We start from the raw sequence: 13,903 nt of genomic DNA on the forward strand, positions 1-13,903 counted from the left end.
GTCTACTTCTCCGTCAGTGCAGCCTTTAGCCACCTGCGTTCATTGGTCATCATGTAGAGGGCCCAAAGTCCACAGTCCATCAGCATTCTCAATTTTAGATAATTTCATAGTTCCCAAGAGAAAGAAAACCAATAAACACAACCTTGCCAAATAGGAAATCTAAACCCTCCCCTCATTATTTACCTCTGCTGTTGCTGTGGTTGTGCTGATGGTTTCCTTTTGAATATAGCTCATAGCTACCAGATTTTTGAGACTAAATAAGATAAGGATAATTTAAGAGAAATGAGTGAGACTTAAGTAGAGACAAGCAGGTCTGAAGGATGTTGTCAGAAGGGTAAAATGACTCCATGTTGTAAGGGGCAAGACAATGCTGTGACGGCAGGGCATAGCAATGGTAGGAAATTGGTCATTCTGGTTCATTGTTAGGAAGAATTTTCTGGCTATTTGCCATTAGGCTGAAAATGTTTAAAACAGACTTAGGATTTTTCATGTTTTAAAAAAAGGTTGTTCGTTATGAATCATAATTTTATAGTTGTATAGGTTCAGATGAACCTGTTGAAATAAAGATCCTCCCCACCTTTCTTTTTTCATGGTTGAATTTTGCTTATTACACACATCCCATAAAGGAAAAGTGTGATGGGGGGCAGGGTTTACATTTCAGAATATTTACATGTCTGGGTGGAAGGAAGGTGAACATTATGTACTCCTGTGTTGAAACACTGTTTAGACGTTCATCATTCTTAATTTCATTTTCATGGTAGCCAGAGCAAAATGCTTTAAAAGGGTAAATGGCAAACCACTGAACAGAAATAGACCACACGAGCAGGGCTTATGCAGTTAGTCATCTCTTGTCAGTGGAGATCCTGCAGAAGCTATAGCTGACAGCTATAAAGAAATGGAGAGATGAGTTTCTGACATGGGTTTGGATCTTTTATTGTGAAAACAATAGTTTATTCTTCAAATTGGGAATGAGAACAAAATTGCTTAGCAATCATGTGGGTGCTAAAGAATGGCCTTTGGGGGAGCAGGCATTTGAAGAAACCTTTTCAAGAAACTTAAATAGAGTGATCTGGGGCAGTCCTTTAACAAATCAGAAACTTGAAGTCCTCTTTCCTCCTAATTTCTTTTGTTCTGTTCTTTAGCTTCCTTATCTGTAGAGAAGGCTAGTTCCCTTTGGAACAGTTTCCCCCATAGGGAGGTGCTAGGAGATAGGGTTCCCAGAGAGAAATGGTCCTAGAATTCTAGGTTTGATTCTTTGCTACTGGATCTAGCTTATGTTTGCTAAATGGAGCCAGCTGTTTTGTTAGGTCCTGGAGAACCAACATCCGTCACTCTACCTTAGAAATAATGTCAGTGTGTGCTCACAGAGTCATCTTTGTACGGACAGTGCTATTTTTCCAGGAAGGGAGGGGAGGTTGCACAGTATGGAAAGGGTACCAGAGTGAGTTCCAGTTTCATTACACATAAAGCTTTGTGATTTGGGGCACATCTCTTAAGCCTTTTCTGCCTCAACTTCTTCTGTAAAATTGCAATATATCTACCAAGGGAGAGATTAAAACAAATTAATGGATAATGTGAGTATACATTAAAAAAGCATAAATTGCTGTATAACCATATAGAGCTTTTACTTATTTTTACTAGCCTATATTTTGGTCATCAAAATTATGGTTTCTTCATGTATTTTATTTTTATTAAAAACAAAACATGACCTAGAGACTGTTTAGGTTTTGAAAAAATTGCCAAAAATAAAAATTTCAAGGATATAGAACACAACTTTTTTTATTGTATAATATAGTATATGTATATAAAGCAAAGAAAGAAAAAAGCAATAATTCTCAAAACACTCTTCAACAAGCAGGTACAGGACAGATCCCAGAGTTTATCATGGGTTGCCATTCCATCATCTCAGATTTTTCCTTCTAGCTGCTCCACAACATTGGAGGCTGGAAGGAATATATATTTTTATCATTACAAGTGACTTTTTTTCTTTTTTGTGAAAAATAACATATACACAAGAAAGCAATAAATTTCAAAGCACAGTGCAACAGTTAGTCGTAGAGCAGATTTCAGAGTTTTGGTTTGAGTTACAAATCCACAATTTTAGGTTTTTACTTCTAGCTGCTGTAAGATACTAGAGACTAAAAGAAATAGCAATATAATGGTTCAGTAAGCATACTCATTTGTTAAACCCTGCCTTCTCTGTATAACTCCCCCATTACTTCTCCCATTCTTTAGGGGTATTTGGGCTATGCTGCTCTGATATTTTCATGTTGGAAGGGACTGTCAGTAATATGGGGTAGGGAGATGGAACTAGCTGATGTAGAACACAACTTTTAATCCCTTGTTTCATCAACTTTTTTTTTCTGTTATTCAGTTTGTTGTTATTTTATTTGAAGACTTCCTTTTTCTATGCCTCCAGTGAAAACAGCTACAACAGAACTTGGATTTCTGATCTAAATTATAATACTCTTCGCTGAATTCATTAAATGGTTGACAAGTTGATAGTTAAGGTGTTTTTGTTTTTTAATTTTAGAGACAAGTCCAACTCTCATTTTATAGTGAGGATACTAGGCTGAGTTGTGTAAGTAGCAGAAATGAGACTGGAGCTCAGATCTCCTCATCCAGGGTTCTTGTTACTGTAATATTCTGCTTCTTCAGAATTTGCTTATCTAAATAGAGACGATTAAGAAAATTATCATTGAATTCAGCTATCGCTGTTTTTAACAGAAGTGTCCTTTAATTTAATCCAAAACCAAAGTCTAGAGTTCAAATCTAAATGTAGTGGGATCTCTGAATCAATAAGTACCTACACATATAAAGAGCATTGTAATTGACTTTAGAGAATTGAAAATGCAACGTTCTTTGTTACTAGTTAGTGTTGGGATAGAGATTACAAAATCTGAGTTCAGGTCTCATTTCTGCTCATTAACCTTAGTCACAAAAACAAATGCAGTCTCTTTGAGCCAGTGCTTGCCATCTGTAAGATGAGAGAGAGAAAATATGACCTTGAGTGCTCCTGCCAGGACTTTAGTTGGATGATTTATGAAATGTAAAGGTAGAGGATGGGATGTGGGTGGGAGAGGTTGATGGCTTTTATGTTCCCCATGGACTTTTCATTAATCAACTACAGACGTACCTTGTTTTATTGTGCTTTGTTTTATAGTGCTTGGCAGATACTCTGTTTTTTACAAATTGAAGGTTTTTCAAAAACCCTGTTTGTTCAAAAACCCTGTGTCGAGCAAGTTTGTCAGCACCATTTTTCCAACAGTATGTGCTGACTTTGTGTCTCTATGTCATGTTTTGGTAATTCTCACAATATTTCAAACTTTTTCATTATTATTATAGCTGTTATGGTGACCTGTGATCAGTGATCTTTGGTGTTACTATTGTAATTGTTTTGGAGTACCACAAATCACACCCATATGAGATGGTAAACTTAATTGATAAATGTTTGTGTTCTGACTTACAGTGACTGGCTCTTCCCTCTTTTTGGGCCTCCTTATTCCCTGATATGCAGGATTGCAATTAGGCAAATTAATAACCCTTCAATGGCTCTGACTGTTCAAGTGAAAGAAAAAGTTTTACATCTCTCACTTTAAATCAAAAGTTAGAAATGATTAAGATTAGTGAGGAAGGCATGTCAAAAGCTGAGATTAAGCCGAAAGCATAGCCTCTTGCAGCACAGTTAGCAGAGTTGTGAATGCAAAGAGAAAGTTCTTGAAAGAAATTGAAGTGCTAACACAGTGAATTCTTGGGATGGAATCTGCTCCTGGTGAAGTTGCTGTGAACATTGTTGAAAGACAATAAAAGATTTAAAGTGTACATAATCTTAGTGATAAATGTTAAGCAGTACATTCTCTTAAGCCAAAGCCCCATCCAGAGCAAGGCCCTGACTCTTTTCAATTTTATTAAGGCTGAGAGAGGCGAGGAAGCTGCAGAAGAAAATTCTGAAAACAGATTTTCAATGTAGATGAAATGGCCTTATGTTGGAAGAAGATGTCTACTAGGATTTCCATAGCTAGAGAGGAGAAGCCAATGCCTGGCTCCAAAGCTTCAAAGGACAGGCGGGCTTGTTAGGGGCAATGCATCTAGTGACTTGAAGTTGAAGCCTGTGTTCATTTACCATCCTGAAGATCTTAGGGCCCATAAGAATGATGCTAAATCTACTCTGCCTGTGCTCTGTAAATTGAAAAACAAAACCTGGATGACAGCATATGTGCTTACAATGTGGTGTCCTGAATATTTTAAGCTCACTGTTGAGACCTACTGCTCAGAAGAAAAGATGCCTTTCAAAATATGGCTGCTCATTGGCAATGTACCTAGTCACCCAAGAGCTCTCTGATGGAAATGAATGTTGTTTTCATTACTACAAACACTGCTTCCATTCTGTAGCCCATGGATCAAGAAGTAAATTTAGACTCAAGTTTTATTTAAGAAATACATTTTATAAGGCTAGCTGCCATTGTTAGTGATTCCTCTGATAGATTTGGGCTAAGTAAGTTGAGAACCTCTTGCATGGGTTCACCATTCTTGATGTAATTAAGAACAATAGTGATTCATGGGAGAAGGTAAAAACATCATATTAACAGGATACCAGCCTGTTGGAAAATGTTGATTCCAGCCCTCATGGATAGTTTTGAGGGGTTCGAGACTTTGTGGAAGAAGTAACTGCAGATATGGTAGAAGTAGCAGGAAAACTGGAATTAGAAGCAGAGCCTAAAGTTATGACTGAATTGCTGCAATCCTATGATAAAACTTGAAAGGATAGGGAATTGCTTCTCATGGAGGAACAAAAAAGTGGTTTCTTGAGATGGAATCTGCTCCTGGTGAAGTTGCTGTGAACATTGTTGAAAGACAATGAAAGATTTAGAGTGTACATAATCTTAGTTGATAAAGCAGCCACAGGGTTTGAGAGAATTGATTCCCATTTTGAAAGAAATTCTACTGTGGGTAAAATGTCATCAAGCAGCATCACATACTAGAGAAATCTGTCATATAAGAAAGAGTCAATCATTGGGGCAAATATCACTGTTGTCTTTTTTTAAGAAATTGCCACAGTCACCCCATCCTTCAGCAACTACCCCCCTAGTCAACAGCCATCAACATCAAGGCAAGACCTCCACCAGCAAAAAGATTAGGATTTGCTGAAGGCACAGATGATAGTTGGCAGTTTTTAACAAAATGCTTTTTAATTAAGATATGTACATTGTATTTTTTTTTGGCCATATGTCACTTAGGTTTATTTATTTATTTCTTAAACATAACAGCATGCAAACACAAACAGTCTTACCATATGATCATTCCATTCTGGATATATAATCAATAACTCACAATATCATCACATAGTTGCATATTCATCATCATGATCATTTCTTAGAACATTTGCGTCAATTCAGAAAAAGGAATAAAAAGGAAACAGAAAAAAATTCATATATACTGTGCCGGTTTGAAATGATGTATGTTCCCTAGAAAAGCCATGTTTTAATCCTAATCCTAGTTTGTAAAGGCAGCCGTTTCTTCTAATCCCTATTCAGTACTGTATATTTGAAACTGTAATTAGATCATCTCCCTGGAGATGTGACTCAATTAAGAGTGGTTGTTAAGGTGGATTAGGTGGAAATGTGTCTCCACCCATTCGGGTGGGTCTTAATTAGTTTACTGGAATCCTATAAAAGAGAATGACAAGAGAGAGCCAGGAGATTCAGAGAGAGCAGAGAATAGTGCAGCACCACGAAGCAGAGAGTCCGCCAGCTAGTGACCTTTGGAGATGAAGAAGGAAAATGCCTCCTGGGGAGCTTCATTAAACTGGAAGCCAGGAGAGAAAGCTAGCTGATGATGCTGTGTTCACCATGTGCCCTTCCAGCTGAGAGAGAAGCCCTTACTGGGTTTGCCATGTGCCTTCTCGCTAGAGAGAGAAACCCTGAAGTTCACTGACTTCTTAAACCAAGGTATCTTTCCCTGGATGCCTTTGATTGGGCATTTCTGTAGACTTGTTTTAATTGGGACATTTTCTCGGCCTTAGAACTGTAAACTAGCAACTTATTAAATTCCTCTTTTAAAAAGCCATTCTGTTTCTGGTATATTGCATTCTGGCAGCTAACAGACTAGAACACATACCATTTCTCTTAACCCCTCCCTTTCATTGATCACTAGCATTTCAGTCTACTAAATTTATTTTAACATTTGTTCCCCCTATTATTTATTTATTTTTAATCCATATGTACATTGTATTTTTAGACATAATGGTATTGCACACTTAGTAGTCTACAATATAGTGTAAGCATAACTTTATTTTTTGCATGAGCAGGCACTGGTTTCTTTTTCTCTCTCTTTTTTTTTAGCATGACTTTTATATGCCACTGGGAAACCAAAAAATTCATGAGACTCACTTTATTGCGATGGTCTGGAACTGAATTTGCATTATCTCTGAGATATGCATGTACTTTTCTCATGTCATTCCCCTGCAAAGTCTTCCATTTGCCTCTATACCAATCCAAAAATCTATCCTTGTTTTAAGGCTTAGGTCACGTTTCATTTCCTCTGTGGAGTCACTATAGCACACTATTTCTCCTTTTCTGAACTAATTGACCTTATATCTTATTCATCTATTAATCATGGTGCATTGCTGGGAATATGTCTTCCTTATTAGCCTTATGTCTAGGAAGTAGGTTAGTATAGAAGAAAAAGTATAGACTTTTTAGATTTAAATCTAGCTTTAAAATAGATTTAACTGTGTGGTCTTAGGGTGGGCATCTTTTAAAATAAAAAAATAATTTTTAAATAGTTAATTTTTTTTCATGAGTTAATCAAAAGGGGAGGGGAAGATATAGCAAGAAGTCTTCTGCATTTTCACCCATCAAACTAGTCTTCCCCTACTATTAGTTTCTTATTTTTTCCTCCTTTAATAATGTAAAAGATGCATACTATACATACTGTTAGGTATCTTTTTTTAACCTGATTTATCTTGGAAATCTTTTCATATCTCAGTACATGGCGAACTTCCTCATTGTTTTTAACGTTTTATGGATGTACGATAATTTAACCAGTGGTTGGGAATTTTTACTTGGGTAAAGTCCCAAATGACTTATTTTTTATTGTATAATATAACATATATACAAAGCAAAGACAGAAAAAAGCAGTAATTTTCAAAGCACTCTTCAACAAGTAATTAATTACAGGACAGATCCCAGAGTTTGTCATGGGCTACCATACCGTCATCTCAGATTTTTCCTTCTAGCTGCTCTGGAACATTGGAGGCTAGAAAGAATAAATGTTTTTTCATCACAAAATTTTTTCTCTGTTGTGAAAAATGACATATATACAAAAAAGCCATAAATTTCAAAACACGCAGCCACGTTGGTTGTAGAGCAGATTTCGGAGTTTGGTATGGGTTACAGTTCCACAATTTTAGGTTTTACTTCTAGCTGCTCTAAGATACAGGAGACTAAAAGAAATATCAATATGATTCAGCAATCATACTTATTTGTTAAACCCTACCTTCTCTGTATAGCTACACCATCACCTTTGATCTTTCCCCTACTCTTTAGGGGTATTTGGGCTATGCCCATTCTAGTTTTTTCATGTTGGAAGGGGAAGGAGCTGTCTATAATATGGGGTAGGGAGATGGGTCTAGCTTATGTACTGGAGAGACTGGCCCCTCTAGGTTTTAGGACTTATCTGGTCCACAGACCCATCTGGAGATTGTAGATTTCTAGAAAGTTACCCTAATGCATGGAACCTTTGTAGAATCTTATATATTGCCCTAAGTGTTTTTTACCAAATGACTTGCAAACTTGAATGAACTTTGGGCCAGATCTAAGATATAAGCTTATTATTTCTCAAAATTTTATATTTCTGTAGTTCTTTATAGCTTATAAGTACTTGCATGTATATTCTTTTTTCTTAATATTTTTATTGATAATTCTTAACATGCAAACATATAAACATTCTTAACGTACAAACTTTCCATACATGCTGTACAATCAGTGGCTCACAATATCATTACACAGTTGTGTATTCATCATCATGATCATTTTTCAGAGCATTTGCATCAGTACAGAAAAAGACATGAAAAGAAAAAAAAAACTCATACATACCATACACCTTACCCCCCTCACTGACCACTAGTTTTTCCATCTATGCAATTTTGTCCCACCTATTATTTGTCATTTTTTAATCCATATTTTTTGCTCATCTGTCCATACCCTAGATAAAACGAGCATCAGACACAAAGTTTCCACAATCACACAATCACTTTGTAAAAGCTATATCATTATACAGTCATCTTCAAGAAACAAAGCTACTGGAACATAGCTCAACAGTTTCAGGTACTTCTCTGTAGCCACTTCAATACACCATAAACTAAAAGAATATCTATATAATGTGTAAGAATATCCTCCAGGATAACCTCTCGACTCCATTTGAAATCTGTCAGCCACTGATACTTTATTTTTTTCATTTCTCTCTTTACCCTTTTAGTTAAGAAGGTTTTCTCAGTCACTTGATGCTGGGGCCTGGCTCAACCCGGGATTTCTGTCCAATGTTGCCAGGGAGATTTACACCCTTGGGAGTCATGTCCCACTAAGGTGGTGAGGCAATGAGATCACTTGCCGTGTTAGCTTAGAGAGGCCACGTCTGATCAACAAAAGAGGTTCTCGGGGGAGTGACTCTAGGCCTAATTTTAAATAGGCTCAGCCTATCCTTTGCAGGAATAAGTTTCATGGGGACAAACCCCAAGATTGAGGGCTCGTCCCCACTGCTTGTGGGAATATCAGAAATTCTCCAAATGTGGAAGTTAAATATTTCCTCCTTTCTCTCCAATGCTCCAAGGGGACCTTGTAAATACCTTTTTATTCACTGCCCAAGTTGCTCTGGAATATAGTGACCATATAAGTTGAATTAAGAAATGCTCTACCCAAATATAAATTTTGCACCAAATAAACATCTCTCCCTTTGGTTTCACACAGAAGTTGAAGTTTTAAAATATGGATGATACATCCTTTACCCAGTATACTTATCTACCCCAGTCTCATCCAGATCAGCTTAATCTCTACTCTTTTCAACTTTTTAACAGTTGCTATGTGGGGTACTGCTGACTTTCATAGCTTCAGAGCTTTAACTCTGAGTCTCACGTGTCGCCTAAATACCCAAAGTTTCTGGAAATGACCAGGTTATAAACAAGCAGCTCAGTATCTCAGAATTTAGAAATAACAATTATAACTTGTGAATATATGTGACTGCTGTAAGAGTTTATAATCTAGAGTTTATAATCTACAGTTTACAATAGCCCCCATCATGATAACCCATACTCTCCACTTTAGTTCACCAAATTTTTTATTTTAGCCCATATGAGTGAGGCATGATAGATATTTATCTTTTTGTTTCTGACATCTCATTCAACATGCAGTCCTTAAGGTTCATTTGCCTAGTTGCATGCCTCTCAACTTTGGTCCTTCTTGCAGCTGGTTAGTAGTCTGGTTGTATGTATACATCATAGTGCCCTTTCCATTCCTCAGTTGTTTCGTTAGGCCAGCTCCATCCATTGTGGATGGTGAACACTGCCGCCACAGAAACTGGTGTGCAAATGGACACGAATATACTCCACACTCAGTGCCTCCACATATATACTGAGCAACGGTGTTTCAGGATCTTTTGGCAACCCCACTCCTAGCCTCCGGTGGAACCATGACCTACCACCCTGCCCTCCAAGAGGCTGCACCTCTCATTTTCCTTACCAACAGTTAATCGATACATTCTTTCTCTGCATTTTCTCTAGCACTTATTTCTCTCTTCATTTTTAAACAGTTTTATTCACACATCATACAATCTAACCTAAGTGTATAGACACGCCTTCACCACCATAATCTATCTGAAGACATTTCCTTTTTTTCTACAAGGAATCCATACCCCTTCCCCATATCCCCCTCACCCCCCAGACCCCCACCTCTGTTGACATTTAGTTTTGCCTTTGTTAAATTCAGTGGACCCATATTACAATGTTACTCTTGACGAGCTTGCTTTTTCCCCATATACCATCCATTTTCACACCTTGCAGTGTTGACGTTCATTTGTTCTCCCTCATGCAAAAATGTTTTTTAAATTGTACATTTAATCACCCACAGTGTCCACTCTAGGCATTCCTAAATTATACCATCTCAGTCTTGATCCTCTATCTTTCCTTCTGGTTTCATATGTGCCCCCCGCCCCCTCTGTCATACTCAGATCGAGCCTCATTCAGTACTTATATTATTGTGCTACAATCAGGTAGTATCATGCTATCCATTTCTGAATTTTTACAGTCAGTCCTGTTGCACAATCTGTATTCCTTCTGCACCAATTGCCCAATCTCTACCCTGTTTCTATCTCCTGATAACCTGTGTTCGTTAACTTCAATTCTGCAGATTTGCTCATTCATGTTCATAGTAGTGAGACCATACAGTATTTTTCCTTTTGTTTCTAGCTAATTTCCCTTAGTACTTGCACATATATTCTTGAATTTGATCTTCACAAAGCCTCTTTGGGGTAGGTAATTACCATATAGGTTTTACTAGGTAATTAGAGAAAGGAGTAGCTCTTTATGATTTTGCTGACTGTGGTACACGATTCTTCAGTAAAAGCTCTACCGTATTCCTTTCATGTGTCCTACTGGCAAGTAGAAGGTTTGCTTGAGAAACACAGCCTGCTTTGTAGGAGCTGATAAAAGTCTTCATTACTGCATTTTTATCTATTTGTGAATTTACTTTCTTTACTTACTTCCTTAAAACCAGTAGAGCATGTAGAAAAGGATCTCCACCTAAATGAAGCTTTGAGAAACAAAATAAATTTAGAAAGAAAATATGCAAATGCTCTTTTTATAGATTTTTTAATGTAATTTTTTAAAGTAAAGAAGTTGTTGGTTTACAGAAAAATCTTGCAGAAAATCCAGATTTCTCATATAGCCTTCTTATTAATGCCTTGCATTAGTATGATACCTTTGTTACAATTGATGAAAAAATATTATTGTACTTCTATTATTAATGATAGTCCATAGTTTGCATTTGGGTTCACTGTGTGGTACAGTCGTATATTTTATTTAAGAAGTTTATTCTAGTAACATATATATAACCTAAAAGTTCTCCTTTTAACTACATTCAGATGTATTTTTAACCTTAAAAAAAATCCTAACAAAATATGTATAGTCAGAAAAGACTGACTTGCTTGATGCAATTAGAACTGTTCATTGCCATGAACAACGACCCCTTACGTGGTTAAATGGTTAGGACTGAGAAAAATAGAGACTATTTTAACCTGAGATTTGATATCTAAGGTGATTCTTTGTTAAAGACAGTATAGCCTTAGCTATGTTGTTGAACTTGTTCAGGTTGCATGAATGGAATTCAAGAGTCTTAAAATTTTGGTTTTTAGTTTTCATTTAATTTGAAAGAGAGATTAGCACTGAGCTAACCTAAACTGCTGATTAAGCTACTTGACTATGCATTTAGGTTATTCCAAGACCAATAATCCTTTCTGTACATCCTATAGAATGAACAGAACTTTCTTCCAAATATTTTAACCATTTTGGTGACTCCTGAGATGTTTTGCTACTGATTTTACTCCTATTTCCAAATTGTGCTCTTGATTGCTTTCTTATACTTAACACTTTTTTATGCTTATATTGAAAATTTAGCAAAGAGTAATAGAATTTTACAGATTATTGGACTCTTAGAGATTAATATTTGGCATATTAGTATATTAATTTGGGTAAAGTCCCAAATGATTTGAAATTAAGAACTGTGTTTTGTATTGTAGGTAGATATCCTCTCTCGGGTCCTTTTTATTTTTTTCTGATTCTACAGCTACTGGGCTTTTCAGTTGAACAAATGAGAAAACTGAAGCCCAGAGTGGTTCACTTGCCAAGTCAGCCAGCCACCTTATAACTGGAGCCTTGGGCTGCAGAAATCCAGAAGCAGCTTTCTGTTAGAGCTCTCGTTAGTTGACCCTGGTCCATTAGGGGAGACATGTAATTTTGAACATATTCTTTTGCTTTTTCTCCTCCTCTTTTGTTTCTAATGTGGGTCAGTGGAAAAAAGACAACAGGGAGTATTATATTCATGGAGCCTGGCTCATGGTAGGTAAGTAATAGAGAATAATTCAATTGCTTGGATTGAACGAGGACTGGGGAGGTAATGAGAGAGAATCTGGGGTAATAGTGTAGAGCTGGCAGCTGAGCAGTTCTTATCCCCTCTTTGCTAGTTTATTCTCCATCTTTCTTTACCCAGAGAAGGGAGCAGCATGTTGTGAAGACAGTGAAGGTGTCATGTTGTGATTAGCAGCTGCCTTTACACTGTTCTCTCTCCACCTTAGGTCCTTTCCCATAACCTGTGCACAGTGCTGAAGGTGCCACATGACCCGGTTGCCCTTGAAGAGCACTTCAGGGACGATGATGAGGGGCCTGTCTCCAACCAGGGTTACATGCCGTATTTGAATAAGTTCATTTTGGAAAAGGTATGATTTTAACCTTTTTTTGTTTACAGCGTTGTTTGATTTGTGATTTATTCGGCTTTTCTGAGTAGGCCCCAGGGCTCCTTGTTAGCGTGTTCACTAAGAGTTCAGGTGTGAGGCATCAAGAAGTAAGTCAGAAAGGAAAGGAAAGAGTGAGAAACCGGTGATGTTTCCTATTCCTCCTTCTCCTCTCTCCTCCAAAACTTGGTTTGCTATTTTTATAACTTGGTTCAATCTTTGAAATTAAGAGCTGTGTTTTGTATTGTAGATAGATGTTCTCTCTCACGGTTCTTTTAAATTTTTTTCTGGTTCTATGTGTACTGGCAACTTCTCTGAAAGGATGGGTGTAATGTAATGCAGTGTGTATGCTAAAGATGGTAATTGCTTTTTTAAAAAAATTAATTTTTAACTTTTTGCTTTGAAATAATTTCAAGCTTGCTGGATAGTTACAAAAATAATACAAACTCCCTTCAGTGAACTCCACTATCCTACCTCCCATAGCCAGCACCACCAATTTTAGCACGTTGCGCCCTTTGCCCTCCCACTCCCTCCTTCTATCTCTGTCTCTAAGCCACCTATTTTCTGAGCATTTAAGAGCAGGTTGCCTTGAGCATGTAATATTTCCATGTACATTTTCTGTGAACAGCGGTATTCACTTATGCACCTTAAGTGCAGTTATCAAGTTCAAGAAATTTAGCATAGATATAAAGCTTGCATTCCATATTCCAATTTTTTCTTGTGTTCTAGTAATGTCCTTTTTTTTTTTTTTTTAAAGGAAAGACAGAGAGAAGGAAGGAAGGATAGAAGGAAGGAAGAGAGGAAGAAAGGGAAACATCTTTTAAACATTTTCTTGTTTTTATTGTATTTTGTTTCTCCGTTTTCGTTACATGGGCTGGGGCCGGGAATCGAACCGAGGTCCTCCGGCATAGCAGGCAAGCACTTTGCCCGCTGAGCCACCACGGCCCGCCCTAGTAATGTCCTTTTGAGCCTTTTCTCCTTCATTCTTAGATCCCAGCCAATAGCGTGTATTGCATTTAATTGTCATGTCTTTAGTTTTTTCTTTTCTTTTTTTAATTATGGAAACATATATATAAGATGAATCTTCCCATTCCCAACCTCTCCCAAGCATACCATTCAGTGGGGTTAATCACATGTGCAATGTGGAGCAGTAACCTCACCACCATCCATTACTAGGACCTGACCCCAAACAACACACTGTACTCATGTTGTATTAGTGATGCACTGTCCCTGTACCCACTTCTGGTAAACTGTACTCAATGCAAACCTGTCTCTGAGTTTGCATATTCTCCGACAATTTCTTTGTTAACAACCAAGTGATCATATAAAACCCTATGTACAGAGGGGCCAGCCTTTCCAAGAACATCAACTAGTTTCATCCCCCTATCCCATATTTTCGACATGA

The 13,903-nt window shown here is 37.2% G+C and overlaps 1 protein-coding gene across 1 annotated transcript in view; it reads left to right on the forward strand.

Moving 5' to 3' along the window:
- The window catches only part of SWAP70 (switching B cell complex subunit SWAP70), a 124,132-nt gene that overhangs the window by 16,014 nt on the left and 94,215 nt on the right, over nucleotides 1–13,903 (forward strand). The window contains exon 2 of the mRNA XM_077113965.1: nucleotides 12,343–12,483. Within this exon, the coding sequence (XP_076970080.1) occupies nucleotides 12,343–12,483 (141 nt within the window). The remainder of the gene's footprint in view (nucleotides 1–12,342; nucleotides 12,484–13,903) is intronic.

This window comes from Tamandua tetradactyla, chromosome 8 (genome assembly GCF_023851605.1).
Source record: "Tamandua tetradactyla isolate mTamTet1 chromosome 8, mTamTet1.pri, whole genome shotgun sequence".
In the NCBI taxonomy this organism is placed as follows: domain Eukaryota; kingdom Metazoa; phylum Chordata; class Mammalia; order Pilosa; family Myrmecophagidae; genus Tamandua; species Tamandua tetradactyla.